Genomic DNA, 27,143 nt, shown 5'->3' with positions numbered 1-27,143 from the left:
AATGCATCTCATGAGTTAGCCCAGCTTTATAAAATCTTAACAACTAGAAAATTAACCTTTCCTTAGTTGATGTTCGATGTGACTTTTCCAAAGACCCACTGCAGATGATAATCCTTCAGACAACCCAAACAGCATGTACAGTAGATTTTAATAGTTACTTACGTATGTGTTCTAGAGCTGCAACAGTTAATCGATAAGTAGTCAATTACTAAATTAATCGCCAACTATTTTTGATAATCGGTTCAAGAAGTTTTTATCGAAAAGAAGTCCAAATTCTCTGCTTCTTCAGCTTCTTAAATGTGAATATTTTCTGGTTTCTTTGCTCCTCTATGACAGCAAACTAGATATATTTGTTGTGTGGGCAAAACAAAACCTCATCTTGGGGTTTTGGGAAACACAATTGACATTTTTCGCCATCTTATGACATTTTATGGACCAAACTACTAATCGATTAATCTATTCTGAAAAGAATCATTAGTTGCAGCCCTAAACTGTGTCCATGTGAGCAGCTGAACTATGGCGGCGGTTATTAACACTGAATTTCTTTTCCCATTGTTTGAAAAACAGTCGGAGTGAGATACAGTGATGTCAGCGGTTAACCGAAATATTTCGAATCTCTGGACTCGTTTGTATCTCTGGTAACTTGTGAGAGAAAAGGAACACAGCGAGGTAGCGATCGTCAGGTGTAGTACTCGTCCGTGACCATTAGGTGGCAGGTCGTCGGCGGTGTATCTAACGCGGGCATTGTGGCCGCTAGGTGGTAGCTCTGCACCAGGATTTCCTCCTCCCAGGTCGTCGAAACAACAAACCGAACTACGGAGCAAGCGGGGTGAGAGAACGTCCGAAACCGCCTCTGACCGCGACTTTTAAACTCTTTTCGCCGATTTGTGCTGGGGTTCCGACGGAGGCCGTGCGCGCGTAGTCGAAAAGTTACGATTCTGCCGGGATTACATTTCACAACAAGGTAAGTTAGCCGTAAAATGGCGGAGAGCTATCTGGAAGTTAGTTGATTTGTATTTTGCTAGCCGTCTCGCTAGCCAGGGCTAGCTCCGGATTGAGCCCAGAGCGCGGATGTCTGCCTCAACCAAGTCGCGTCGTTAGCTCGCGGTACATGGCTACTTCGGTTGTTAGCAGGCTAGCGATCTGGATTTTTTGGGCACACGGCTGCAAAATATTTACCTCGCAACCGAACGAATCGTTTTACCGCTCCACGCGACTTACTTGCACTTTATATATTTGTAAACAAAGTGTTTGTTGCTTATGCAATACGGTACTGGAACTCCCGAGGCAAGATGGAGGACGCAAGGACGTGATGTTTTTTTAAGGTAACGTTAGCGGTAGCGGTTAGCATGGCTAAGTGGTGGGAGTTCTTTTCGCCTCTTACTACGGGATATCCGTCGTGGTTAATTGCCCCGTCGCCAGGTGAGCACGGGACGCGGCCGGCGTCAAGTCGGGAGGCGGTTATTGTTCCTGGAATCAGTTGTGACTGGCGTGATTGTGTGCTGGCTAAGCGTTAGCTTGCGCTAGTACAGTAAGGGCTCGCGTTGTTTTGTTATTATGGTCCAAGTACGATAGCGGTGGTAAACGCTGGCATCTCCCCGATATCAGACGGCGATGCGCTGGTCGCCTTTCGTCGTCCAGCAGATCGCACTTTGTCTGCGTCTGAGAGGTGCACGCTCACTTTTATCAAATTCCATTTAGCCGACGCTGGGGGGGGGAGGACGGCAAAAAAAAAAAAAAAAGCCCTCGGTCGCTTAGCTAGCGGCGCTAGCACCTAGCTGCGCACCGGTGTCAATTTTGACAGGAGCCGACGGAGAGCGTGGCCGCGTCGGCGTCGTTGGAGGGAGGCGAGCCGCTACTTTGTGGCGCCGTCGGCTCGCGGGGACACACGAGGTGGTCTCTCCGACTCCGTTCGGTCTCAAGTCGGGCGGTTTAGCGTCGCAGTTGCCACTTTGTGAGATACGCCGCTCGATTTGGCGCCACTTTTTTTTTCTTCAGTCTACACCCGTAGAACCCCGTCGCCTTGTCACACTCTCAACATCAAGGAAATAGACACGCGAGCATATTTTCAAACCGGTAAATATCCCAGCTAAGTTTAAAAAAAAAAAAACTCAAAGTCGTAACAAACTCATACACAGAATCAGTGTAGGGCTTTTTAATATAGTGGGAAATGAATCGGTTATAAGTTAATACAGGGCTTGATGAGAAACCCCCATCGGTGAACGTGGGCCGTCATTTTCAGGGCACAGAGGTGATCACTCATAATAATTATTGCTGATGTAAATCGTACAGTTGTTAAGCCTACTCACAAGTTGTATTATGATTTAAGGTTGGCACGTCAACATGTGTGTGAGTGAAAGAGGCACCTAGTGTGTGTGTATGATAGGTGGAGTTTGTTGGTCAGAGCAGTTGTTCCCGGTCTGCCTTTATTGACTTCCGTTACTGCTGCACATTTGAATCGCAGACAAAGTAGAAAAAAAAAAGGTCAATGCGAATGTTACGTCTACTCACCCCCTTTTTTGACGTATGTGCTTTTTAATTTACACACATCAAGACCGTGCACTAGTTTCTCTGTGGCCTGCAGTATCTTGTTGATGTTGATACTGTCGTTTGATTGGTGGAGATATGAATGGGGCGTATAGGGCAGTGCCATATTTGGCCATTGAGGAAGACGCGCTAATCTTTGTTGCATGACGTTGTCTGCAAACCAAGGGAAGCGGAGAAAGGGAGGGAGCCAATGGCCAGACAGCTGAGTGTGACAGGAGCATCTGTGTCCGCCCCGTTACCATGTGAAACCCTTTTTCCCCCCTATGAATGGCATCAAAAGTAACATTTGCTCACTACAGAGAATGTGCTTTCTGCAAACATGCACGCATTTGGTGTTTTTATTTTGTAGCATGTTTTGTTTCTGTCGTGCCGTAACGCGCAATAGGCCTGCGTGTGTAGCTCTCTCAGTCACTCTTGTTTCATATTCTAGGTCACATGCAACCTCCCCCGTCGTGCATTTTCTGAGGATCTCAAGCCAGTCATAAGTTGAAGTTATCCAGAAGATGTTACAGAAATGATAGCAGCACCAGAAATACCAACAGAGTTCACCTATCCTCAGTAAGTTCAAGCAACCCAGTTGTTATTTACTCTTAAGCCCGAGGTTGGTATGAATTTTTATTCTAACGTCTTCTCGTGTTTACCAGGGATACAGACACTCGATTCTCTTCAGACACAGACTTCTCTGAGGATCCTGATGGAAGGACTGCGAACACAACTAAAGGAAAGGTATGAAAAAAAGCACAAATGGCTTCAAGCACTTTGCCTGGGTCGGAACATTCTGGTCAAATAAAACACCACAGTGTCCTTTTTTTGCAGGTGTATGAAATCAGGTCTCTCTTCTCTCAACCTCTGTGATGATTCTAAATTATTCCCCAATGCTCTTCTATGTTATTCTAGGGTGGGAAGAAGGGGAAGAAGGCAGCAGGGGAGAAGGGCAAAGGGGGAAAGGGAGCAGGTCGGCTAAATGGCCACCACCAGGAGAATGGCATGGAAAACATGATGCTGTTCGAGGTGGTGAGGCTGGGCAGGAGTGCGATGCAGGTATGAATGGCAATATATTTAAAATGACCACTTGAACAAAATGATGTTCCGCATTCCTTAATGATTTCTGATTTTAAATAAATGTATCCCAATCTTCCTGCAGTCTGTCGTTGATGACTGGATCGAGTCTTACAAACATGACAGAGACGTTGCGTTACTAGATCTCATTAATTTCTTCATCCAATGCTCAGGGTGTAAAGGTATGTACTGTACTCGTTTCTGTTTAGACCACCTTACCCTGCGATTGGTCCTTTTACAATATACTGAATTAAGTGTTTGATCCTTTGCGTCCCGCAAAACCACTCAGACACATTTGTTACTATATACTATTAGGGTTGTTCTTCTTGACCACTTAATAAATTGTCTTCTGTTTAACCATTCTGTGCTTATCAGGTGTGGTCAGTGGAGAAATGTTCCGCAACATGCAGAACTCTGAGATCATCCGACGAATGACAGAGGAATTTGATGAGGTAACTGCACCTTTTCCAGTGTAATCATTACCATATTTAATATAAACCTCCAAGGTGTCATTTTAAATTAAATATCAACGTAAGAAGTATTTTTACCCGCCACAACAGTAGTACATGCCAACTTTTTGCAGGATGGAGATGGTAATTAATGGAAGTAGCACGTCATCATTGCATATGCTGATGTTTTCCCCCTTGTGTGCCAATACAGGACAGTGGTGACTACCCTCTAACCATAGCAGGGCCCCAGTGGAAGAAGTTCAAATCAAGCTTCTGCGAATTCATTTCGGTGCTGGTGCGCCAGTGTCAATACAGTATCATCTATGATGAGTACATGATGGACACAGTCATCTCTCTTCTCACCGGACTATCGGACTCCCAGGTCCGAGCCTTCAGACACACCTCAACACTGGCAGGTAAGGTGGACTGCGTGCGTGCGTGCGTGCGTGCGTGCGTGTGTGAGGTACATTTGGGTGTCAGAGTTGACTTGCAGTAACCATTGTGTTCTGTAAGAGCACGGTGTAATTAACTGGGTGGGAAAAGTAGTCAGCTAGAAGGGATCTGGGGTCAAGATTTTGCACAAAAGTTCAATATTGATGACCTTGCATGTTTTAAAGGCTCTTTTGTTGTAGAGTGTATGGAGGATTATTTGGTAGGATTGTATTTTGACTGCCAAAGTATGAATCCATTAATGTAGTTGTCCTCATGTAGATTTCACGTGTGCATTTTTTTATGTTCACACTACTAGGGCTGCAACTAACGATTATTTTCATGGTTAATTGATTAGTTGTTTGATCCATAAAATGGTGAATCGTGTTTTCCAAACCACAATATGATGTTTAGTTTTTTCCACACGCCAAAGCTATTTAGTTTACTGTCATAGTGGAGCAAAGAAACCAGAAAATATTGAAATTTAAGAAGCTGAAATCTTGACCTTTTTTTAAATTAAAACTACTACTTAAACCGATTAATCGATTATCAAAATAGTTGGCAATTAATTTACTAATCAATTAATCAATGAACTGTTGCAGCTCTACACACTACATTGTAACTTAACAAATGTATTTTTATGGGTAAAATTCAGAGCCGATATATTTACTGGTAAAGCTACCAAACTTTCCTGGCACACCCACATAGGTGTTTTCATTTAATTTGACTAGACCTCATCGCTAGTGTTGTTGCACATGTTGACGCCACTCGTCACATACACAAGGGGTGCTCAGGTGTGTAGTTCAAAGTGTGGGTGGATTTACCCACTAAGTTAAAGTGCCAATTCAACCTGGTGGTTGTGGTGGCGGAAGATCATGTGCTCTGTAATAACCAGAGGCACGCAGAACAATAGCAAATATCATTTATGCAACAGCTTTCTACATTTCACAATGACAGTCCTTAATGGAGCATGTGGGCGGTGTAACCACAAAACACGCTAGTCAGTGTTCAACTGTAACATGTTTTGGCGTCTGTGCTGGTCGTGGTTACTAGATTGGAGTGGGTCATTTGGTACAGAGCCCTTTTCAACGGCACCCTGTTTGATAATGATTACCTACTGTCACTGGGCAAGTTTAAGTGTATACAGATGCAGCCACAAGTGGACCCATTAGTATTGATAGTGTATGGAGTTAGGTATAGGCTCCGGCCCAGGGCTAATTTCTACCAACTGTCTTCCAAATATTTATTCAATTGAATTTTATTTGTATAGCGCCAAATCACAACATACATTGTGTCAAGGTACTTTACATAGTGAGGTCAATATTACAATATTACAGCGAAACCCAACAAATCCCTTATATTAATATATGCTTTTCACTATGCCACATTACATCATGCTAAAAGGTTACGTCACTCAAACATTTTGATTTGTTCTGTGGTGCAGCTTGGTTTCCTAATATATTTTTATCCAGGGGCTAATTTACACTGCACATAATTGACTCCAAAGAAAAACGCAAAGTGGCAAGTCAGGTAAACTTATCCACTGAATGTAATAAACTTAAAGAAACACATTAAAGAGTTAATGTCATCTGTGGTTATTTTGACTTGTACTTTTGACAGCCATGAAGCTGATGACAGCCCTGGTGAATGTAGCTCTAAACCTGAGCATCAACATGGACAACACCCAGCGCCAGTATGAGTCGGAGAGGAACAAAGCGGTGCCGAAAAGGGCCAATGACAGGCTAGAGCTGCTCCTGCAGAAACGCAAAGAGGTAAGGGTCGCCACACTCATCGGATGAGTCAAGTACTGACTGTCTGCAGGGGCTCGCCTGTTAACTTTTCTCCCCTTCAGAAATGTAAAGTCTAACTTTGGCATACAGTTTCAACATTTCTCATTTTTTATTTACTTTTGTTGAAGAATTGTGATTCTTACCTTCTACAGTCATGATTTGATTCTCAGATTCCCCAAAATTGACTATAATATATTTAGTTAATTAAGTTATATTACCTCAACCAAATGTGGATCTTAAATGCAACAGCACACTTTTGTTGTTTTGAACTTAATCTTCAAAGAAGGCAGGTTTTGGGAGAATTTTTGGTTTTGAAAATTGAATTTGCTGCTCAAGAAAAAAGTGCAGTATTTGTTTGAAAACATACGCCCAAAGACCAACGTTAGTGGATTGGAAGATCTAGCCGTCGCACATAGGTTGACTAAGCAAAACACGATGTAGCATGTCACAAAACTCATCAAATCTGGCCCGATGAAGAAAATTACTTCACCCGTGTCATTTCAAAAACCCTGCTCCAGTACAGAGGAGGGGAAAGAATTGGTTTCTCCAAGTGTTACAGCCGAGAGCTGTTCTCCACTGCTGGAGACCGCGTTAGTTACCAGAGCTGTGATATCACTATCTATCACTACTTTGATATGGTTTATACTTTATTTAGCCGGTGATGTTTGTCCCTCTCTTTATTCTCAAGTACGCAGAAGACTGCAATATTCCTCTAATTTAAAGTTACCCTTTTACAAAACTCTGCGCCCTTTAAAACCTTCCTCAGCCTTTTATCTTTATCAGACAATAAGTTAAATGGAGATCGGTTTGCTAAACTGCTAGTTATGTTTCATATTAGGACACAAGTGAATGGTTTGGCACCTATTGGACTAGAGGAAGCACCTGAAACGAGTCCCCACCTTCCAGTTTTCTGAATTATGAAACCATTCTTAATGTTATGATAATGCCAGGAATCCAAATAAATATTCCCAACATTAGTGAACAATAATTAAGGCAGCCTGAACAACTCCAGCATCTGTTTAGTTTATACTGGAAAAAGTGTTTGACTCTGGTTCTACAGTAATGACACAGGCACAGTGTTCGCAAGAGTCGCCGTATAAATGTAAAATTGTGTGGTATAATCAATGATTCCACTGGACGTGCCATCTGATCTGAGGTCTTGGTTTCCCGTCTGGCACCGAGCCATCCCTTCCTTTTCCTGCCAGATAAAGCAACAGCGTTCACTGACTGCAGCTTTATAATTGCAGGTAAAATGAAATGTCAGCTTTAATAATGTGATTTGAATAAAGTTTAAACGGTGCCCTACATAATATCAATCACTATCAACGATCATTGACAAAGAATCTAATCAAAACATTGCTTGTCGTTTTTTTATTTTTATTGGTGACAACATTTAGAGCAACAGTTATAATTGGACTAAGAATTGATTAAATACAACCATTGCACTACCGGCTATTCTGTCAATTAGACATGCACACAGCAACCAAGCAACACCATCAGTGTAAATAAGTGTAAATTACTTAGACTTATAACCATAAATCTGTTCCATATTTAGAACACTAACACCCCCTGTAGGTGGTGGACCTGTAGTGACCGTGTTAGTGCCGAGTGTTATTCAGCTAGTATTGTCAGTTTTGTTGGGTTACATAACAGCGGATCCCACTGGGCATCCATCTGTTATTTCACTGCGCAGCCACACCACAATATGGTGGCATAGTTTGCTGTCGCACACGTCTACTTATGTTAACAATGCCTCCTGGTCACCTCTGTAGCACTCAAGTCAGTTAGGCTTTATGTTTGACCGAATAAATGTGCTTATATGTTGCGTTTTGTTCTTTATTTCAGCTCCAAGAAAATCAGGATGAGATCGAAAACATGATGAATGCAATTTTCAAAGGCGTGTTCGTTCACAGATATCGGTATGGCTTCACGTAATCTACATCTCTTTTCAAAAAGAATTTTCATTTTGAAACTGTCTTGATTGTTGTGGAAAACCCTCGGCCTTGCGTAGTGTTTAACAAAGAATTGTGTTTCAACAGTGATTCGATAGCAGAAATCAGGGCGATCTGTATAGAAGAGATCGGAGTGTGGATGAAACTCTATAGTGATGCCTTCCTCAACGACAGCTATCTGAAGTATGTGGGATGGACAATGCATGATAAGGTGAGTTAGAAGGTTTCTTCATTTCTTTTCGTAGTCTTCTTACCCATAGTCCACAACAGTTTTCACCTCATTTTCCCTTTTTGACCTCTGCTCAGCACTATGGGCATGCCAACATCCCACCGACACCATATCTTGACAAACTAAGTCAGTAAGCCGAAAGTTTAAGGGCGAGTACTTTAAAGTTATTTGACACACAAAGTATGACATCAATAACTGCTTGCTAACCAACCAGTTGGGATTTGGGAACATCTGCAAACGGGACAAAACAATACAGACCTTTATCATTTTGAATCAGAGCTCCGTACCCATCTTCATGCCTTTGAACACTCAGAGGTCTCACCACCATAGTCGGACTAAAGGGTTAAATCCCAGTGGGCTGCCAAACATCCAGAAAGTTTCTTTGTGTGCGTGTTATATCGGTTGTGGGACGGCCCTGGATGAGGCCAGGGCTGATTTTCTCTCCCTGTCCAACTGGTGGCGTCCACAGTGGGTTCTTCTGACCTTCTCCTCTTTGGCTGCTCCACGACCTCTTTCGCAAATACAAATTGGCCCTGCGGTGTCAGGCTACTGGTAATTCTGAAATTGGCACCATCTGTTACAAAGTGCCAAATTTACCAACTCTTGCTTTTTTCTTTTCCCCCTTTTCCCTCCTTTCCCCTTTTCTTTTCCTCGTCTTGTTCCAGGGCTGTATAACATAACCGCTTCTTTTTCAGTGCACACAGAACAGATTGCGCACTGTGAGAAGATACTCTATAGGATTATAATCCATCTTTTAAAAGTCAAAATCAATGACTCAATTATAAACAAAGTAAAGCCAGACATCTGTAGAGGTCAGGATTGAAAACTGCTGTTACTCAGCAGTGATTGACAGGTCCAATAAGCTGACAGAACTGATAAATCTGATTGTATTTATATGATCAATATTTTGATCACTTGAGTCTTGAGAATAATTTTTCATCTTTGTCTTTTATGTATAATTTATATGGATAAGAAAAGATAACTCATTGCTGCCATGGCTGCAATAAAAGATAAATAACTTTTTCTCATTTTTCTATATTCCAGCAAGGCGAGGTACGTCTGAAGTGTCTGACAGCTCTGCAGGGTCTCTACTACAACAGAGAGCTCAATGCAAGACTGGAGCTCTTCACCAGTCGCTTCAAGGTGAGCACCACCTGCTGGACAACTGGGACACAGCAGCCCATAGTTTATTGTTTCACTGATGCAAACAATTGGCTTTAACTCTATTAACTCACACTTTGTTCTACTGACAGAATTTCCCACACTAATCAAATGACTCCGTTTAGTCAAACAAGTCATTAAATATATGATCTCTATTCTCTCTATCTCTCTCTCTCTCTCTCTCTCAGGACCGTATTGTCTCCATGACTCTTGACAAAGAGTACGACGTTGCTGTACAAGCAATTAAACTACTCACCTTAGTCTTGAAGTAAGTTGTTGCTGTTTTTCTTGATATAAGAAGATTTGCTTCTGTTGTCCCAACTTTACCACATATCAAGACCCTGTACATATTTTCATGAATTACTTTACTACTTTATACACTTTAGCTGACTGTACCCTCTGTGTTTGTCTCTGCAGTAGTACGGACGAGGTGTTGACCCCCGAGGACTGTGAGAGCGTCTATCACTTGGTCTACTCGGCACACAGGCCTGTTGCCATCGCAGCTGGAGAATTCCTCTTCAAGAAGTATGTCAGGCATAAAGCAAAGTTAATCACCGAATAGTGGCTCGAGCTAAACACAGAAGAATAAAACGGGTTCAGGAAAAATTTATGTAGAGGCAGGTCAGGGAAGAAGCGATGTACTGTGGTTTAATGGACAAGTAAGAATTGACGGAAAAGATGAAAATTGTTATGAATGACACAGTCAATCCTTCTGTTTACATACAGAGTAAATATTGTAGATGCAGCAGCACTGTAAGTCTTTTTTTTCTCAGGTTAATCCTGGCTGGAATTCTAATCTTCAGAGGTCTAGTTTGTAAAGTTGTTCAATGATCGCTCTCTGTTGGAGGTCAAACTTCACTAATCAGTCGGTTCTAAGCTTAGTTTGAGTTTTTTAGATTTGAAAGCTCCTCACTGCCTCTGAGAATTGTAGTTTGAGGATTTTGTGGGGGTTGCTTCTGATACCAAACTAATGATTAATATTCTCAAAGATTGTTCAGCCAACGGGAACCAGAGGAGGAAGGTGCCCCCAAGAGAAGAGGAAGACAAAGCCCCAACGCCAACCTCATTAAGACCACTGTCTTCTTCTTCCTGGAGAGTGAGGTACATTATCATTTTGTCTTCTTTTTTTCCATCCTCAGACACAGGCTGTCATCTGTCTGTCTTTATTTGCAATATGTAAGCAGACTGAATCACCCACCCTTCATATTAACACCTCTCTCCTTAGCTCCACGAGCATGCAGCCTACCTAGTGGACTCCCTCTGGGAATGTGGTGCAGAGCTACTGAAGGACTGGGAGTGTATGATCAGCTTGCTGCTAGATGAACCATTACCAGGAGAGGAAGGTATGTCTGGTTTCTTGCAAGCCTACGTTGCTGCTTTGCAGTTCAGGGCAAGGACGTGATATAGAGACGTGACTGAAAGTGTAACTTTAAACCTCATAGAAACAATGACTGGTTCTTCCTTTAAAAGTGTTTTAAATTAAAAACTATTTGTACAATAGTACGATAGGTGTTCAGTCCCACCATATATCACTTTCTTTGAAAGGTGAAACTCAAATAGAGTTTTTTGTTAAGTCACATCAGCTCTTTGTTCACAGAAGGAAGTGAAGTTATGGGTTTGCTTTGCTGCATCTGGCACAAAGTGCCTTAAATCTAAGCAGGGCTTAGCATCCTCCAGCAGGATAATTACACCCAAACACGCATCCAAGAATGGATGAGAAGAAATATTGGACTGTTCAAAAGTGGTGTGCTATGAGTGTAGAGTCTTAATCCAACTGATCATCTGTTAGATAAAATGAAATGACAGTAGGGAGAAAGTACCGCTCAAACCTGAGAGAACTGGAGCAGTTAGTGAAAGACGGGCGGGCCAAACTACAGGCAGAGTAGTACAAACATCTTCAGTGAAAAGTGTGGGCTACAAAATATTATGTCAAGAGTCCCAAGGTTTTTGTCCATGTCTGTTCTATTAAATATGGAATAGAGAATAATCCATCCCAAATACTTTTGTCAGTTTCACTGATTTCAAAGGAAATTGTTGTTGTTTTTTTCTAGGTGAAGAATACAAAGACTTGAAGCCACAGCATCTCTAAAGTGTACCTCTTATTGTTTTGTGTTTTTTTTTCTCTTGTAGCTCTTACAGACAGACAAGAGACAGCCTTGATTGAAATCATGCTGTGCACTGTACGCCAGGCAGCTGAATGCCACCCACCAGTTGGAAGAGGCACGGGGAAGAGGGTAAGCGTGGCTAACACACTTTGAATAATAGACCTAGATCGGTTAAAATATTATTCTGTTATTTCTAGCACAGCCACGACTGTCCTGGGTCTGACTTGATTACAGTTGTGTTGAGCATTAATCACTAACTTAACTTTAGAGCTGGGTCCGAGCAAGCTGAACCCCGTTAACACCGTTAACACATTTTCTTCTGACAGCACTTGCACTGAAGTTAACTGGTTGATCCTTTGCATGTTTGATTGTATTTGAAGTGTATAAATAAAAAAGGGTTTTGAATATATTGGGGGGGGAATAACATGTTGCAAACCATTTAGGGTTGATGTACGGTAATTGCCACCATGCACAGTTGCATTTTCTAAATCTGACATTGCAATGTAGATATTATTGTGCTGAACAGACACTTGTCTCATTAGGTTTAACTGCGTTGGCCCCTTTAATGTATGTTTTAAATCAGCACTACTGGGCCTGTTCCAGGAGTACGGTTCCAAAGACCTGTGCTGGGTGATAAAGTTCTCTAGGGAACATAGCCTGCGGTAAACATGGCAATAAAAAACATTGCCGAGGTTGAAATCAACCTGTACCTCGGCCAAAGAGTAAACTTTGCACACACAAAAACAAGATGAGAGGGGAGAAAGTCTACTAGAAGACTAGCAGACATTTTTCATGCATGAATGCCAACTAGACAAGCATCTTACTTGTTGCATCTATGATCAGGTGATGACGGCTAAAGAGAAGAAGACTCAGCTGGATGACAGAACCAGGATGACTGAGCTGTTTGCTGTGGCTTTGCCCCCTCTACTGGCCAAGGTAAGTTACAGCCACTCAAACGCTCCTTGTGAGCACTGTTGGATTCAGGTGTGTGTTAACCAATCGGACAATATCAATGTATTGATTTGTTTGTTCCACAGTATGCTATGGATTCAGAGAAGGTGACCAACTTGTTGCACCTGCCTCAGTTCTTCGATCTGGAAATTTATACCACGGGGCGTCTGGAGAAGGTAAGACGACTGCCAGATAACTGCAATCAAACTAGAAAATCAGTTTATTTAACTTCAAATCATATTTGTTTGTCTTCACCGCTGATCGTCACACGTGATGCATCATTGTTTCTCTCCAATCCAGCACCTGGAATCCCTGCTGCGCCAGATCAGGGAAATAGTGGAGAAGCACACGGACACTGAAGTCTTGGAGGCCTGCTCCAAGACTTACCACGCCCTCTGCAACGAGGAGTTCACAATCTTCAACAGGGTGGACATAGCTCGCTCCCAGCTGCTGGATGAGCTGGTTGACAAGTTCAACAGGCTACTGGAGGATTTTCTACAAGAGGTAGGAGTGACAGGATGCACTCATCAATTCTCTCTCCTCTTACTCCCAACATCTTTTAACCATCTGTCTTTTGTTGTTGAATTGTTGCATGAATTAAGAGGGACAATTTGTCTTAAAAGTAACTAGTTTTCTGGTGTAAACATCAAAATATGATCCAAAACAAAACGGGCGTCCTTTCGCTTTCTTTCTTGCTGTAAAATTTTAAGTAGACTTTGGATTTCAACTCATAGGAAGTATTTTTTTTCCCTCTCGAAGTACTGATGACAATGCACTGAGCATCAAATTAACTTGACCAGTATCCCATGTTTTTTTTGTAAAAATCGATTTATTACATCAACAGCTAACACGTGTAAATAGGTGACTAACATATTCTGTATGCGATAAACACAAAACTTTATCAAATACTGTGTGGTGATGAATCTGAAAATGTTTATTTTTTTATGTGATTTATGTGAAATTAGTCTTTAACAGATTAGAAAATGTCTTGATGTGTAAAGTTGACGAGTCACACATTTTCTTCTTTCCAGGGGGAAGAGGCTGATGAAGATGATGCATATCAGGTTTTGTCAACTCTAAAGAGGATCACAGCATTTCACAAGTATGAATCTTGAATACATATTTCCTCATGCAATTAATTTCCCCCTTTCACGTCTCCTGTCTGTGCATATGAGTCTGAAACTGACTGAGACCTTCTCAAATGTGTTACAGTGCACACGACCTGTCAGGGTGGGACCTTTTTACCAGTAACTTCAAGCTGCTCAACACGGGCATAGAGAATGGAGACATGCCTGAGCAGGTAATTGAATACAGTCACGCACCTACTGCAGTTATATGATTCAACCATATATTTCTTTTGTAAATGCAAAAAAATATTAACCTTGGATTGTATTTTTTTCTCTCTGGTGAGCAGATAGTCATCCACTCGCTGCAGTGTACCCACTACGTGATCTTGTGGCATCTGGCCAAGTCCTCAGAGGGCAGCTCCAGGAAGGTGAGGTCTCCTCAAGCCATGTTCACTGTCTCTGCCCATTTTGAAGAGAACTTGTTTGGTGTTAAAAAGTGTGATGTTAAAAAAAACACTTGACTGTGTCTTGAATCAGGATGACCTGGTGACCCTGAGGAAGCAGATGAGGGCATTCTGTATGATGTGTCAGCGCTACCTCACCAACGTCAACACGGCTGTCAAAGAACAGGTGACAAACATGAGACAAACAAATCTGCATGTATAGCAACAGCAGCATTATTGGTTGTAAAATCTGCTCAAAAGCAAGGACATAAAAATATAAAATTGGGATAGTTGGCAATTAGGCATGGTGACAAAACCTATTGACTCATTAGAGGTTCTTTGGCTGTTGTTCATAGCAGCAGCAGTGGATTTTACACCACTAAGCGCTGGTAAGAGATGTGTAATCACATGAGACATTGACTCTACTGCATACCTGCGTACCATCTACCGCCTTGGTAGTACATAATGAAAAGGTCTTTGATTTAACTTGGTGCCGGAGCCATCTGCGCCTCCAACTGATGTAAGAAGTCAGATTTTAACAAATCTTGATTGTACCCCCAAACCTGCTTTCAGTATCATTTGCTAGATGTGGGGTTTTTTTGTATAGCACTTGTACAGTCTGCCCTTTAACTCACCGTACTTTTTCTTTCCCTCTGTCCTCCCGCAGGCCTTCACCATCCTGTGTGATCTCCTGCTCATCTTCAGCCACCAGATGGTGTCCGGAGGCAGAGAACACCTGGAACCCCTTGTCTATTCCCCGGAGGACTCGCTGCAGTCTGAACTTCTCTCCTTCATCCTGAACCACGTCTTCATAGACCAGGACGACGACACAAATAGCACCGGTACAAATGCAAATGCGCAGCTCTCTGAAGCTCATTTACTTTCTGCTCTGCTCCAGTGGGCAAGAAGAGCGAGTTGAAGGACAAAATCAAAACAATGTGCAGCTTGAGCGACTCTCCTCTTTCTCTGTTCAGATGGGCAACAGGATGACGAGGCTGTAAAGATTGAAGCTCTGCACAAGAGGAGAAACCTCCTGGCTGCCTACTGTAAACTAATCATCTACTGTGTGGTGGAAATGAAAACGGGAGCCGACATCTTTAAACAGTACATGCGGGTCAGTTAGGTCTATTATTTATGTGCACTTGTACAATTGTAAAAACAACTGGACAAGTAAATCACCTCATGTCTACAGGGAGATAATTCTTCATGACCAGGGAATGTTTTTTTTCTTCTTCTTTCTTCACAGTATTACAATGATTATGGTGACATCATCAAGGAGACGATGAGTAAGACTCGGCAAATCGACAAGATTCAGTGTGCCAAGACACTCATCCTCAGTCTGCAGCAGGTCCGTCTACACACACACACACACACACACACACACACACACACACACACACACACACACACACACACACACACACACACACACACCTTCTCGCTCATTAATTCATTCCATTATTCTGACCTTCTGTTCTGATGTCCCACTTTTAAAGAGTTTGTTTCATCTGATGTTTCCTGTCTCTGTTTCCTGCCAGCTGTTCAATGAAATGCTGTCAGACCTGGGTCACGGGTTTGATCGCTCCTCCTCTTCGTTCTGTGGAATCAAAGAGTTGGCCCGTCGTTTTTCTCTCACCTTTGGTCTCGACCAAGTCAAAACCAGAGATGCCATCGCTATGCTACACAAGTACGGTTTCACTCTGCTCCTGTTGCGTCGCATTGCTCTTCTTACAATTTTTTTTATCTGGGAGCTGTTGTGTCAGACAAATTACCCCTTGAATACTTTTTCATCTTGTCATGTTTTTTCTGCCTCTGAATTATGGAGAGGTTTACATAATGAAATTTTGCAGTTTTTCTTTTTCTATACACAGAATTTATTGTAGATAAACGTACAAGACAAACCAGGCTGTTCGGAAACACTGAAGAGCAACAGAGCTATAAAAGCAAAGTGGCTCTGTTACATACACTGTGTAAAAGCCCATGCATGAATCAAAAGTGCACTCATGTCGCAAAATGTTGGTACAAAGTTTGTAACACAACACTAATGGCTGCTGCTGCATAATCCAGTTTCCCACCGGTTTGTGTAAACATGGTGGTGCAGTGGCAAAACAAGAACATATTGTTATTGCTTGACCTTTTTGGAGGTTTAATTTAAAATCACTAAATCCTCGAAATTTGTGAATTACCCCATTCATCACCAGTTAATGCACATTTGCGATGTTTGCTTGGGTATCCCTCTGCACTTGTGTAACATGTGTGCACACTTTGTAATGGGATATGCAGGCTGTGCGGCAGACGTTAGAGTAATGCAACGCAGACTGGAATTCCTGCTTTGTTTCCAGCTAGTATTTAAAAAAAAATTTAAACAAGTAAATCCCATTGATGTTAAAAACCCCCAGGGAGAGCTATATAGATATAGCATAGTACTGATTGTAGCACAATGGGACACGATTAATTGGTGTACCCAGATTGAAACTGAATATTCGGTCAGCGTCGCAGTAAGACTGTTTGTCCGTAAGACTAACAGAGTGATAGAGTTCAAATGCCTAAAATCCCTAGGGTTGGTGTTGAAAACAAATTGGATACCTTAACTTCATTTTGATTTGACAAATTCAAACTGCTTCATCATGATCATAATTGGATTTAATGATTAAAACCAATATATCTTTCCTAAAAGAAAAAAACACATTTTTTGAGATACTTTATTTCTGAATTTTCCCCACATTTAGAATTGCCTTTTTCTGTGTTTCATATTCCTCAAACCGATTATTTTTCTCCGCTCACTGTCTGTTATTCATCCTCCCTGTCTTTTCCCACCCCTCAGGGACGGTATCGAGTTTGCGTTTAAGGACCCGAGTCCCCAGGGAGAAGGGGGCCCTCCCCTCAACCTGGCTTTCTTAGACATCCTCAGCGAGTTCTCCTCCAAGCTCATGAGACAAGACAAGAGGACTGTGTAAGTTTGTTTTTTTTTTCCTGCTGAGCTGACAGGTGGGAGGCTTCAGTGTCTCGGAGCAACAGGTGTTTGTGACAACTGGTGCAACTGGTGTTTCCGATGCGTGCGCGGTTGCTTCAGCCTCTGGTTGGAATGTGCACCTGGTTCTGTGTGTAACATTTGTTCTCCGTACACTTGGATGCATGATTTAGCTAATCTTGTTGTTGCGACCTCCCACTTCTCCCCAGCCACATGTACCTGGAGCGCTTCATGACGTTCCAGATGGCGCTGCAGCGGGAGGACTGCTGGCTCCCCCTCATCTCCTACAGGAATTCCCTGCAGGCTGGGGGTGATGACGATACCATGTCGGTGATGAGTGGCTACTCCAGCAGAGGCTCCTCCATTCGCTCCAAGAAGACCAAGCCCCCTGCTGCCACAGCAGGGACGTCGGCAGCCAAAAGGAAGCTGCCGGAAGGTAAACAGCACCCACAGGAATCTACAAAATCATTTATAATGTTTAATAGTGGGTGGATGATTTCATTCACTTCATTTTAGATATTGTTGACAACTATATAGGCCTCAGCTGTGGCCCGAGACATTATGTTTTCGCGTTGTCTGTCCGTCCCATTCGCCTTGACTCGGAGCGATGCACTGAATAGATTTTAATTGTCAAAGGTCAATGTGAAATCATGTCTGCCCCATTCTGCACCATATCTTGGGGACGCCCGGAAGGAGTTTCATTACATCTGGCACAAACATTCACTTGGACTCAGTGATGAACTGATAATCATTTCTAAATTTCCCCCAGGATCAATAAATTATCCATTTAACTGATAAGACTTTGGAGGTCAAAGGTCCCTGTGACCTCACAAAACTTGTATTTGGCCAAAACTAAATAATCCATGCACTAATTATCCAGCTTTTTCCTATCAAAAGTTTAATAGGATAAAATGATGAAGTGATGACATTTTTTATTCAAACATGTCAAAGGTTAACTTCACTGCTTCAATATAATATTCTGCAGAAACACTTTTCTGGCCAGAAAAGGGGAGATTGTGACCATATTTCCTACAACTTGGCATATAATCGCCAGCCGGTAATTACAGTGTAGAACTTTAAAACTGGACATCAGCAGTTTCCTGTCATTAACTATATACATCAATCAGTGAGCACCTAGCAACGAACCACCACCACACTGAGAACAAGTCACCACGGGAGCCACAGATATTATGGCCTGGAACTGTCGGGATGAAACAAAAGCTGAGCTGGAGCCCAGATTAACCCAGATGTGTGTCTGCCAGGCCGGTTCAGCCAGCGAAGCTAAAGGGTGGGGAGATTAAACGGCAGATGGTAGGAGGGAGTCAGAAGAGTCAAAACTTGCTTCCAACCAATCACAGTGTCGCTTAATGTGCAACTGTGTGTTTGCTGAAGACGTTTTCACGGCCAAGGTTTTCTTTAGAATATTACATTTAGTGCAGAACAGTCAAAATAAAACGGTTGCTCTCACAGATGCTTGAGCGTTGGTTGTTGCGAAACCCCCCCTTTTTTCGTTATCTTAGTTTTGGATTTCACTGTTGGGATATTTCTGGCTTTTCCTTTTTTCGCCATGAATTGAAAATTCCTTCTGGTGTGAAAGGGCAAATCTCTGGCCCCAGTGAGAGGAGGGTACTTAACACCTAGCTCTGAATCCCACATCCTCTGAGAATACACTAAATTTGAGTTTGGAAATACTAAACCCACATTCCAACCTCTATTCGGAGTCCCCCAAAAAAACATGAGAACCCCTGCCTCTGTGTAAACACACATTTGCTGGTTTTGTCACAGTACCCAGTATTACTCCCGCGGTTGGTCACAGTTGTGTTTTGAAACCCAACATTGTTCGTAGTTGTGGAACTTTGGAGGACATTTGGTTCATCGGGGAGAAATTTTTGTCCTTTAAAAAAAAACACAACCAAACAGAGCATATGCACCTTTGCTGCAAGTCGTTCTGACACTTTGTCCTTTCCCCTCCAGAGGAGAGCAGCAGCAGCAGTGAGGTTTGGCAGCAGAGCATGCAGACCCCGGTCATGATGCCGTCGCCCCATCTCACCTCCACTGCCATGCGAGACCCCAAGAGGGGTCGCGATGACAGCTTCATGGGCGTCTACCCCCTCCCCCACGACCAGCAGCAGCAACCACACCAACTACCGCAGCACCATCAACAGACGCCTCAGCACCACCAGACACCCATGGATTACAAGTGAGTTGCAGGGGTTAACTGCTCAATACATAAAAGATATATTTTACAGAGTTCAAATTAAAACCATTTGATTGAAAAAGGTCTGTGTATTCTCAAACTTTTCAGATACATCACTGCAATTCAGGATACAGTGAAACTTGGTCCAGTAGAAAATAGCAGCACAAATATATATATATATATATATATATATATATAAATTTTAATAAGTAGTCAGATCCAACAAATGCTGGAAACACTGACAGTTACTCTTGCAACAGTGCAATACCTCATTTGAGGTTGTGGTAGTTGATTTGGAGTAGAGGTTCTGGGTACAGAAGCTTGTCTGCGACGTGGGTGGGTTTGTTCTGAGTCGGTCTGCAACTGGGGAAGCAGAGTGTACAGCAATATGTCAGTCTGGTTCTAAAATTCAATATTCTTTGGTTTAAGTGTTAATAAAAGAACACATAAGTTTGAAAGGACGCCCAAACAACAAAGTTTTTACATCTTTGCACAAAGGTTTGACACGAAAGTCACCGGGACCCAGTTAAGTGTTAAACTTCTGTCGTCAACGCCGTGTTCCCTCTTGCATTTAATTTATGTAATGTTTACTTCGGGGGCATAATTAATATGGATATCTCAGTTAATCATTCAGGTCTACTGCACATACCATCAAACTTTAATATCATTGAGTATTGTGCCAAGACACACACAGGTCATTCCTAAATACCACGGGTCGAGGTTAAATTTTCGTCTCCTCATTTGCTGCGGTGGCCCCCACATTTCCAAAACTCTTTGACGCCCATTTACTTTATTATCTGTTATTTCCTTGCATCCTAATGCTTCCGACCACAATATTTTATAAATTTGACTAGGCTGATATCCAGGTCCAACATTCAGTCCACCGGACCACTTATTTTCTTAGAACGGAATCGGAGGTATGGAATATGAGCCAGAATACATTAGGATGGGGTTCGCTGTAATTTCCCATTTGTGTGCTATTAATTTAAATAGTAGTAAAACGCCTGCATTTAGAAGCCTGCCAAGCAGTTGGCCCGGCCGGGACTGACTAGTTTATTTACACAACCTGACTTTTCATCTCGTGCATTCAGTTCCCAGGTGACGTGGATGCTGGCACAGAGACAGCAGGAGGAGGCGCGCCAGCAGCAGGAACGAGCCATGAACTACGCCAAGCTCCGAACCAACCTGCAGCACGCCATGTAAGACGCAGACACCCGAACAAAGACCCTACGGCGCCAAACCTCTTCAAAAAGTATGACTCCTTTTTTATAATGGTTTTGTTTACTTGCAGCCGCCGCGGCACTGGGCTCATGGAGGAGGACGAAGAACCAATCGTGGAGGACGTGATGATGTCGTCTGAGGGTCGTATGGACGACCTCAACGAAGGCATGGACTTTGACACCATGGACATTGATTTGGTGAGTTAAACATGTAACTGATTAAACCTGCGGTGTGGAACCTTTTGTTTCCCTCTTCTCCCCCTTTGCTCTCTTTTTGTTTTAGACTGTAGTCCTTCCTCTGGACAAGTTTATTTTTTACGTGAAGCATTGCAGGTAAACCTTTCTTAGATGTAGCGTTGCTGTAGCGTACAGTTCCCTTGTTGTTACAGTAGCGCAACAACAAGTACACATTAAAACAAATGACTACCAAAGTGCCGGCGCAGGCACGTCGCCAGAGACACCAGATTCAACACTCTGATATTCTGCAAAAGACAGAGATTTACCTGAGGCTGATCGGCGTTGTGTGAACCCGTTTGACAAGGGGACGTTCATTTTTAAATATTAAAGACTCACACTCTAGCTTTAAGGGTTTATTGATTGTTTATGATTTGTGCTTGATTCACTGTCTACAACAGCACCATCATGTATTCTTTAGGGGTTTTGAAATTAATCGTTTCTACGATGCATCGCGATGCGGAAGTGGACGATGCTGCATCGATGCAGTGACGGACAATAATCGATTATAGATTACTGCCATTACTTGTTGATTTTCTGACCGCGGCTGGACAATAAAGTTTTAGAGTTCAAAATGACTTCCTGGTAGTAGTAGCGCCTGTCAAGGAAATGGCAGACCCAGGTCAGCCAAGAATTGATGCTGTAACCGAGCTTTTATTGTTACGCCTGTACTGTATCATTGATACAAAATAATGACACGGAGACCGTCATATGAACCAGCGTGATCCAAGAAGGAGCAACAACAACTTTATTTATCACCGTCAAACACTACAGCGCATCCACTCCCTTCTTCCGTTCTGCCCTTCACAATAAAACCTCAACTTAAAATCACTCAGCATTTTGCTGAGGCAACCCAAAAACAGATTCCAATTAAAATGTAATGTTACATAAACAAATTAGCTTACACTACGTTGCTGTTTGCTAAGTGTCCTTTTTTAGGTTAAAATAATAAAATAAAAAAGGGAGTCCATATATATCTGACTGCTTTGATTCATTGATGAAAATGTGGCCACGATGTGCAGTAATATCAAAAATGGAAGATGCTTCGCATTGTGATGCATCGTGAAATTGAATTGAATCGTATCGTCGACAGGAAAATCGAATCGTGAGACCAGTGAAGATTCACACCCCTATTCAATGCTACCTGTACTTTTGTGTTCCAGATTCATGTGATGTTAGTCACAATCAGGAAGTGCTCTTGTCCTGTGATGTTTCGTAGAATACAGGTTACAGCAGTACTCTAATTTATTGCACCTTTCCAAAACATAAGGATTTATGTTTTGCTTTGATGACCTAATTCACACTAATAATGTAGATGGTAAGCTTAGCCTCTATTTATTTTGATTTATAATTTAATTTAATGTTAAGACATTTATTTTAACATTTAAATATTTTCTTTTATGAATAAGTGCACTATATAAACTAACAGTTTGATGCCATTTTAGTATTTACTGTTGTAAATACTCCTGTTGTCTGCTGTGTTCACACTTAAATGTTGTTGTGGGTTTTTTTCCACATTCAAGGGTGTCCTTTCTTTGATAAAATAAAAGAAGAAAGGGAGCGCTTAGAGTCTGACTGCTTGTATTAACTATTGAAAATGTAGCCATGTTCAGTAAAATAGAAAATTGAGAGGGCAACACATTGTCATGCATATCGAATCGAATCATGAGACCAGTGAAGATTCACACCCCTAGTATTCCTACTGTGGAACAACAAAAAACATGAACTGTGTACTGAAAATCACAGTGAAAATGCTTTTTGTGATGTTGTTTTTTTTTATACCAGTAAATTTAACAAATTATTTGTAAATGCCATTGGAAACAGGTCAGCTCATTATTCTGAGCGTCTGTCTCTCTTCCTCTCTCTCTCAGTCACACAGACTCAGAAACGCATCGACCCGTGTGCCATAGTTGCGCTGGCCGTAGTGGCACAGGAGCGCCACTGTCAGAAAAACATCCATAAAGTTTTTACCGTCCCTGCAGGCATAGACGGAAATCTGCGAAATGTTGGCTGTTTTCCGCTTTAGCTGTTTGCATTCCCACAACAGTTATGCAGCTGTTCGCAGGAGGGCAAACCTCGTTGTAACGTTTGAGCTCGCTGCGTGACCTCCTACGCACCTCTGCGTTGCATGAGAGTGAGTGTTCACTGAGCAATCACAATAATCAGCCCACCCCACAATCTAATTCTGTGGGAAACACTGACGTTCTCTGTCGACAGGAGCCTTGCGACTGTTTATACAACACGTGGCAACGCGACTCTTTCATTTGATCATTTACGCCAACGCCGCAGACCCATGTGCGATGAGTGTAAAGCCAGAAGTAAGTCTCATCCAAGACAAATGTCTGTTCTGGATGCTTACACTAGTGTTGCACTCTGAGAAAGTCTCCACATGTCACGTTGAATCAACCAGCAAATGGAGCGACTGCCCCAGTTCCTCTGATTTCATTCCGTCCGTTGCGTGTGTGGTAAATTCTTTCCAAAATGAGCCGCAGGAGTTCAGCGCTGTGAATATCTGCTGAAATTGAATCTTTAAAAAAAAAAAATCCATGTCACCATCTTTGTTTGTTTCCCAGAAATGTTTCAACCATAATATTTAGTATAAGCAAAGATTGTTCAAACATCCATTGGTCGTCTGCCCAAAGCAGCTGTGTAAGCAAGATGGGTTATTGTGAGTGTCGGCTCTAAACGCTTCCTCTGTCTCCTTCCAGCCTCCCTCCAAGAACCGCCGTGAGAGATCTGAGCTCAAGCCGGACTACTTTGACCCTGCTTCTATCATGGATGAATCGGTAAGAGCCATCTCCACTCCACCACTTAGCTTTGTTTAACCTTGTGTACTCGCCCCCTCCTCGGAATCCAGCCTCACTCTCAGACCGAGGGCTACAAGCGAGTACCAGCACACTCGTGGAGATTACAGATGTGTGTTTGTGTGATGGCCAGCTGGAGCAGCTTGTGAGGGGCAGAGAGAGAGAGTAGACACCACTTATAATCTCCTCAAAGAAAGTAAACACTAAAATTAGTACAACTCCATGGGGGTGAATTGAAAATGGATCTCCGGCAACCGGTCGCATTACACGGATCACTCGCAAGCGTGTTGTGCTTTGGGGGCGCTGAAGGAGATGGTAAAACATTTAGACAAGTTCAGCAGACCAGGATGAATGCACACGAGCCAAATGCAACAGTTCTTATTGGTTGCAGCGCTGCCCCCTTTTTTTTTGCCTGTGTAAACACGCCAGATATTATTAATTTCACAGTGTACCGCCAGCCTCATATTCATGTTTCAATATGTCCCAACTTTAATCAACCCTATTTGCCTCAGGGGTTTGTTCTCACGCCAGGCTTCGAAACGGTCCCTCTGACACCGTCTCACTACAGGTGCCACGTGCCCACGTTAAATCAGTTAACTGTCACAAACGGTCAAAAATAGAACACACCTATATGCTTTTTTTTAACTGCTTGTTCCATTTGGCCTTTCCTGAGCCAAGATACAACTTAGTTGCTCAGCATCTTTTCACTTTTTAACAAAGTTAAGTGAAGTGGCTGTATATGTGATTATAGTTGCAAACAGCCAAGAATGATTAACATGAGCAGGCTTGAAGTTAGCAGCCAGATGACTTTCTCCTTGTGACACCTTGGCAGCAGCGGCTGTAATGATGCAACCACTCAGGTGACACCCTGCTGTTCAGAGACCCTGACAGGTTTTGTTTTTTTATGGCCAAATATAACCTCATAACTTGACAGTGGTACACCTCATTATCTCTACACTTCATACTTGGGTCTGTATTAGACTTGCATCTTTACTCATGTACATTTTCATCCTACAAATAGGTTAATTTTATGTTGTTGTTTTTTTTCTCTATCTGCAATTCACTTCATATACAATGTGACACTTTTACTTGTTGATTGTTATTAACACGTTTGTTTCTTTTGTTTCCTCCAGGTCCTCGGGGTGTCCATGTTTTAAGCTAAATATCCAGAGGATTTTGACGCTGGGATGACAGAGGAGGCGCTTTGTATTTAAAGAGAATTTTAGAGGCGAAAACCGAAGCGTTTTTCTGTAAGAAAAGCAAAAAAAACAAGACAAAAAAAATAATTCTGGCTTGTACTCCACGTGGACCAATGACAACCCACACTCAGTGTTGCTTGCTCAGAGAGGACTTTGTTTCAAATATTTACTTTTATAATCTTGGGTAAGCTCTTCCTGTTCAGAAATAGTGTAACAGGCCACTTCCAAACCTATTAGAATGAAACGTGTCTGAAGAAAAATCCATAATAGCTTTTTTTTCTTTTTCTTTTTTTTACCCCCCTTTCCTTTTTTCAACGGGGATGAATTGGTGTGTTTAACTTAAGAAACTTTTTTTTTTTGTCTAACCCTTTTTACAATTGTAGTAAGTTACCAGGTGTGAAGTAGTAATTTATAAACAGACTGTAGTAGCTTGCTTGTACTGTGTTAGCCAAGTGGATGGAGGTCTTTATGTTTCTGTGCTCTTTCCTTTTTTTTTCCCTCCCTCTATCGCTTGACTTTCTCGTCCCTGTTGCTGGGCCCGAGTTGAGGTCCTGATAACCACTGGTGGTTAAGATGGTGAGGCAGAGATCAGTCGTTATCTCTTTATGATGTGAAGATTCCCATGAGTCCATTGAATGCTCCACACTGTTCAAGCAGTAAGTCCCCGAGCTTACCCCCGTGATTTTTGGACCACCCCTTAACCACCTCCTTATCTACCCCCGACAATGAGCAGAGTTAAACCCCAGTAGTGCCACTGTGTGGGCTCTGGAAGAAAGCAGCCCGAAAGAAAAATCATGTTTGTTTTTTTTTTGTTTCTCTTAAAATCCAGCAGCATAATGTTGAAATGGGTATCTCTACATTTTAAATAAAAGTTATATATGAATCGGTGCTGATTTTATATATGTGCTTTTGGTTTTTTCTTATTTTCAATTTTTCAACCTTCAGTCACAAACGTTTGAGAAATGTGTAAAGTAAAAAAAAAAAAAATGAAAGCATGTGAAGCCATGCATAAAGGAAGATTTTTAAATTTGTATTTTTATTTTTTATTTTTATTTCTTCCTCTTTTTTTGTCTTGATAATGTCTTCGGGTTTCTACCTTTTTTCCTACATGTAAATTAGTTTGGATAAAACTAATGAAAAAGACTTGTGAAATTCAGCTTTAAGGTTTTCTCAACACGGAAAAAGTCCTGTCACAAAAGTACTCAAAGATTTCAAATGTTCAAAGTGCAAGGTAGTCATTCAGAAAATACTGAAGATGAGAATAATTCAGCAGCGCTGTGGCAGCTAGACAAAGCTTAGATTTTGACATATATTTGTCACGCGAGTTTTAATGAAAATGTTTTGTCTACTGAGGTTTTTATTTTGTAGTCATTCCATGCTTGAGCCTTAAACATGCTTGTGACGGTCACCTTCTCTCACAGTAATCTTCCATGTCAGAGGATCAGTCGTGTTTAAAAAGGTGGATAATTGGCTTCTTAGAACATGAAACATGAGGTGGTCAGATGTAATGTGATAAAGTAGATGAACAGCCTATATGTGTTTTTTGCCTAATTATTTTATGTAAGTAAAAGAGAAAATTCTTTTAAGGAAAAAGTACTGTTTATTGTTTGTTACTTACCACTACATTGGTATAAATTCTTATTAGATCATGTGTATATATACAAAAATTTAATTTCTTTCCTTCCCTTTTTTGGCCATTTCTGTGTTTTTGATTTTTTTTTTTCTTCGATTTTTTTTTCCCCCCCATGCACTCTTGCCTACACTCTAAGTTGTTGTCTATTATCCCATCCTCTTTCAGTCACTCTGTTTTCTGATTTGTACTTGTCTGGAGACAGTAACTTTTGAATAAAAATCAACACATTTCATCAGTGCTACTTTTTACTGACCACACTGAACTCACCACGGATAATAATAAGATAATGGCTGCACGGAATTTACAAAGTTTTCTTTTTTTTTCCGAATTTATGCAATATGTGGTGAAATATACTTAAGATAGTTTCACTCTACGTCACAAGGGGGCAGTAGAATCCCAGGCGTCCCTCTCACTGTGCCATAAAAATGTTAATGTATTCTCAGGCCCTCTGCATCTTCAATGCACACATCTCGCTGTATGTAACGGCTTTTCCCGTTTGTGTTGACAGTCAGAAAGGGCCCCGTCGCAGCGAGGGTATAACGTCTTGTACCGAAGAGACGAGGCGCGCCACAGTTTCTGTACTAACGATGAAAGTGAGGCAGACGAGAGGATGAAAGCAACACAGACTTCAGTGTTAAGTGCATGATTAATAAAGAAGAGCCCGAGACAACGCGAATGGGCCCTGGCAGAGAGTTTCCTTCAT

At 41.9% G+C, this 27,143-nt stretch overlaps 1 protein-coding gene across 3 annotated transcripts; it reads left to right on the top strand.

Annotated features, from left to right (window-relative positions):
- The first annotated feature begins 736 nt into the window (after positions 1-736).
- stag2b (stromal antigen 2b) lies at positions 737-26,672 on the top strand. 3 transcript variants are annotated; one of them, XM_035649917.2, is made up of 34 exons: positions 737-829; positions 2,978-3,105; positions 3,192-3,273; positions 3,445-3,588; positions 3,692-3,788; positions 3,982-4,058; positions 4,267-4,471; positions 6,105-6,256; positions 8,120-8,193; positions 8,314-8,437; positions 9,500-9,598; positions 9,805-9,884; positions 10,034-10,141; positions 10,606-10,717; positions 10,842-10,959; positions 11,747-11,850; positions 12,565-12,657; positions 12,759-12,848; positions 12,973-13,176; positions 13,704-13,774; positions 13,885-13,972; positions 14,087-14,167; positions 14,277-14,369; positions 14,850-15,024; positions 15,157-15,296; positions 15,429-15,530; positions 15,721-15,869; positions 17,007-17,135; positions 17,363-17,589; positions 19,128-19,353; positions 20,442-20,549; positions 20,642-20,768; positions 23,513-23,590; positions 24,742-26,672. In XM_035649917.2, exons 2-34 carry the CDS (start codon positions 3,062-3,064, stop codon positions 24,763-24,765), a joined length of 3,825 nt encoding a protein of 1,274 aa, XP_035505810.1. In that variant the 5' UTR covers positions 737-829; positions 2,978-3,061; the 3' UTR covers positions 24,766-26,672. The 3 variants fall into 3 exon arrangements, with proteins under 3 accessions (XP_035505810.1, XP_035505809.1, XP_035505811.1); XM_035649916.2 differs by having other exon boundaries at positions 774-964; XM_035649918.2 differs by lacking the exon at positions 737-829 and adding an exon at positions 1,073-1,325.
- The last annotated feature ends 471 nt before the right edge of the window (positions 26,673-27,143 follow it).

This window comes from Scophthalmus maximus, chromosome 9, assembly GCF_022379125.1.
Source record: "Scophthalmus maximus strain ysfricsl-2021 chromosome 9, ASM2237912v1, whole genome shotgun sequence".
Taxonomy (NCBI): Eukaryota; Metazoa; Chordata; class Actinopteri; order Pleuronectiformes; family Scophthalmidae; genus Scophthalmus; species Scophthalmus maximus.
Note: the sequence above shows the minus strand (reverse complement) of the source record. Positions and strands in the feature narration are given on the sequence as shown.

Excerpts from the sequence above, each read along its gene's own strand:
- stag2b (XM_035649917.2), top strand. The coding sequence starts at position 3,062 with ATGATAGCAGCACCAGAAATACCAACAGAGTTCACCTATCCTCA. Across the intron at positions 13,775-13,884 it reads AGGATCACAGCATTTCACAA|TGCACACGACCTGTCAGGGT; the intron begins GTATGAATCTTG and ends AATGTGTTACAG. Across the intron at positions 23,591-24,741 it reads CTTCTATCATGGATGAATCG|GTCCTCGGGGTGTCCATGTT; the intron begins GTAAGAGCCATC and ends TGTTTCCTCCAG.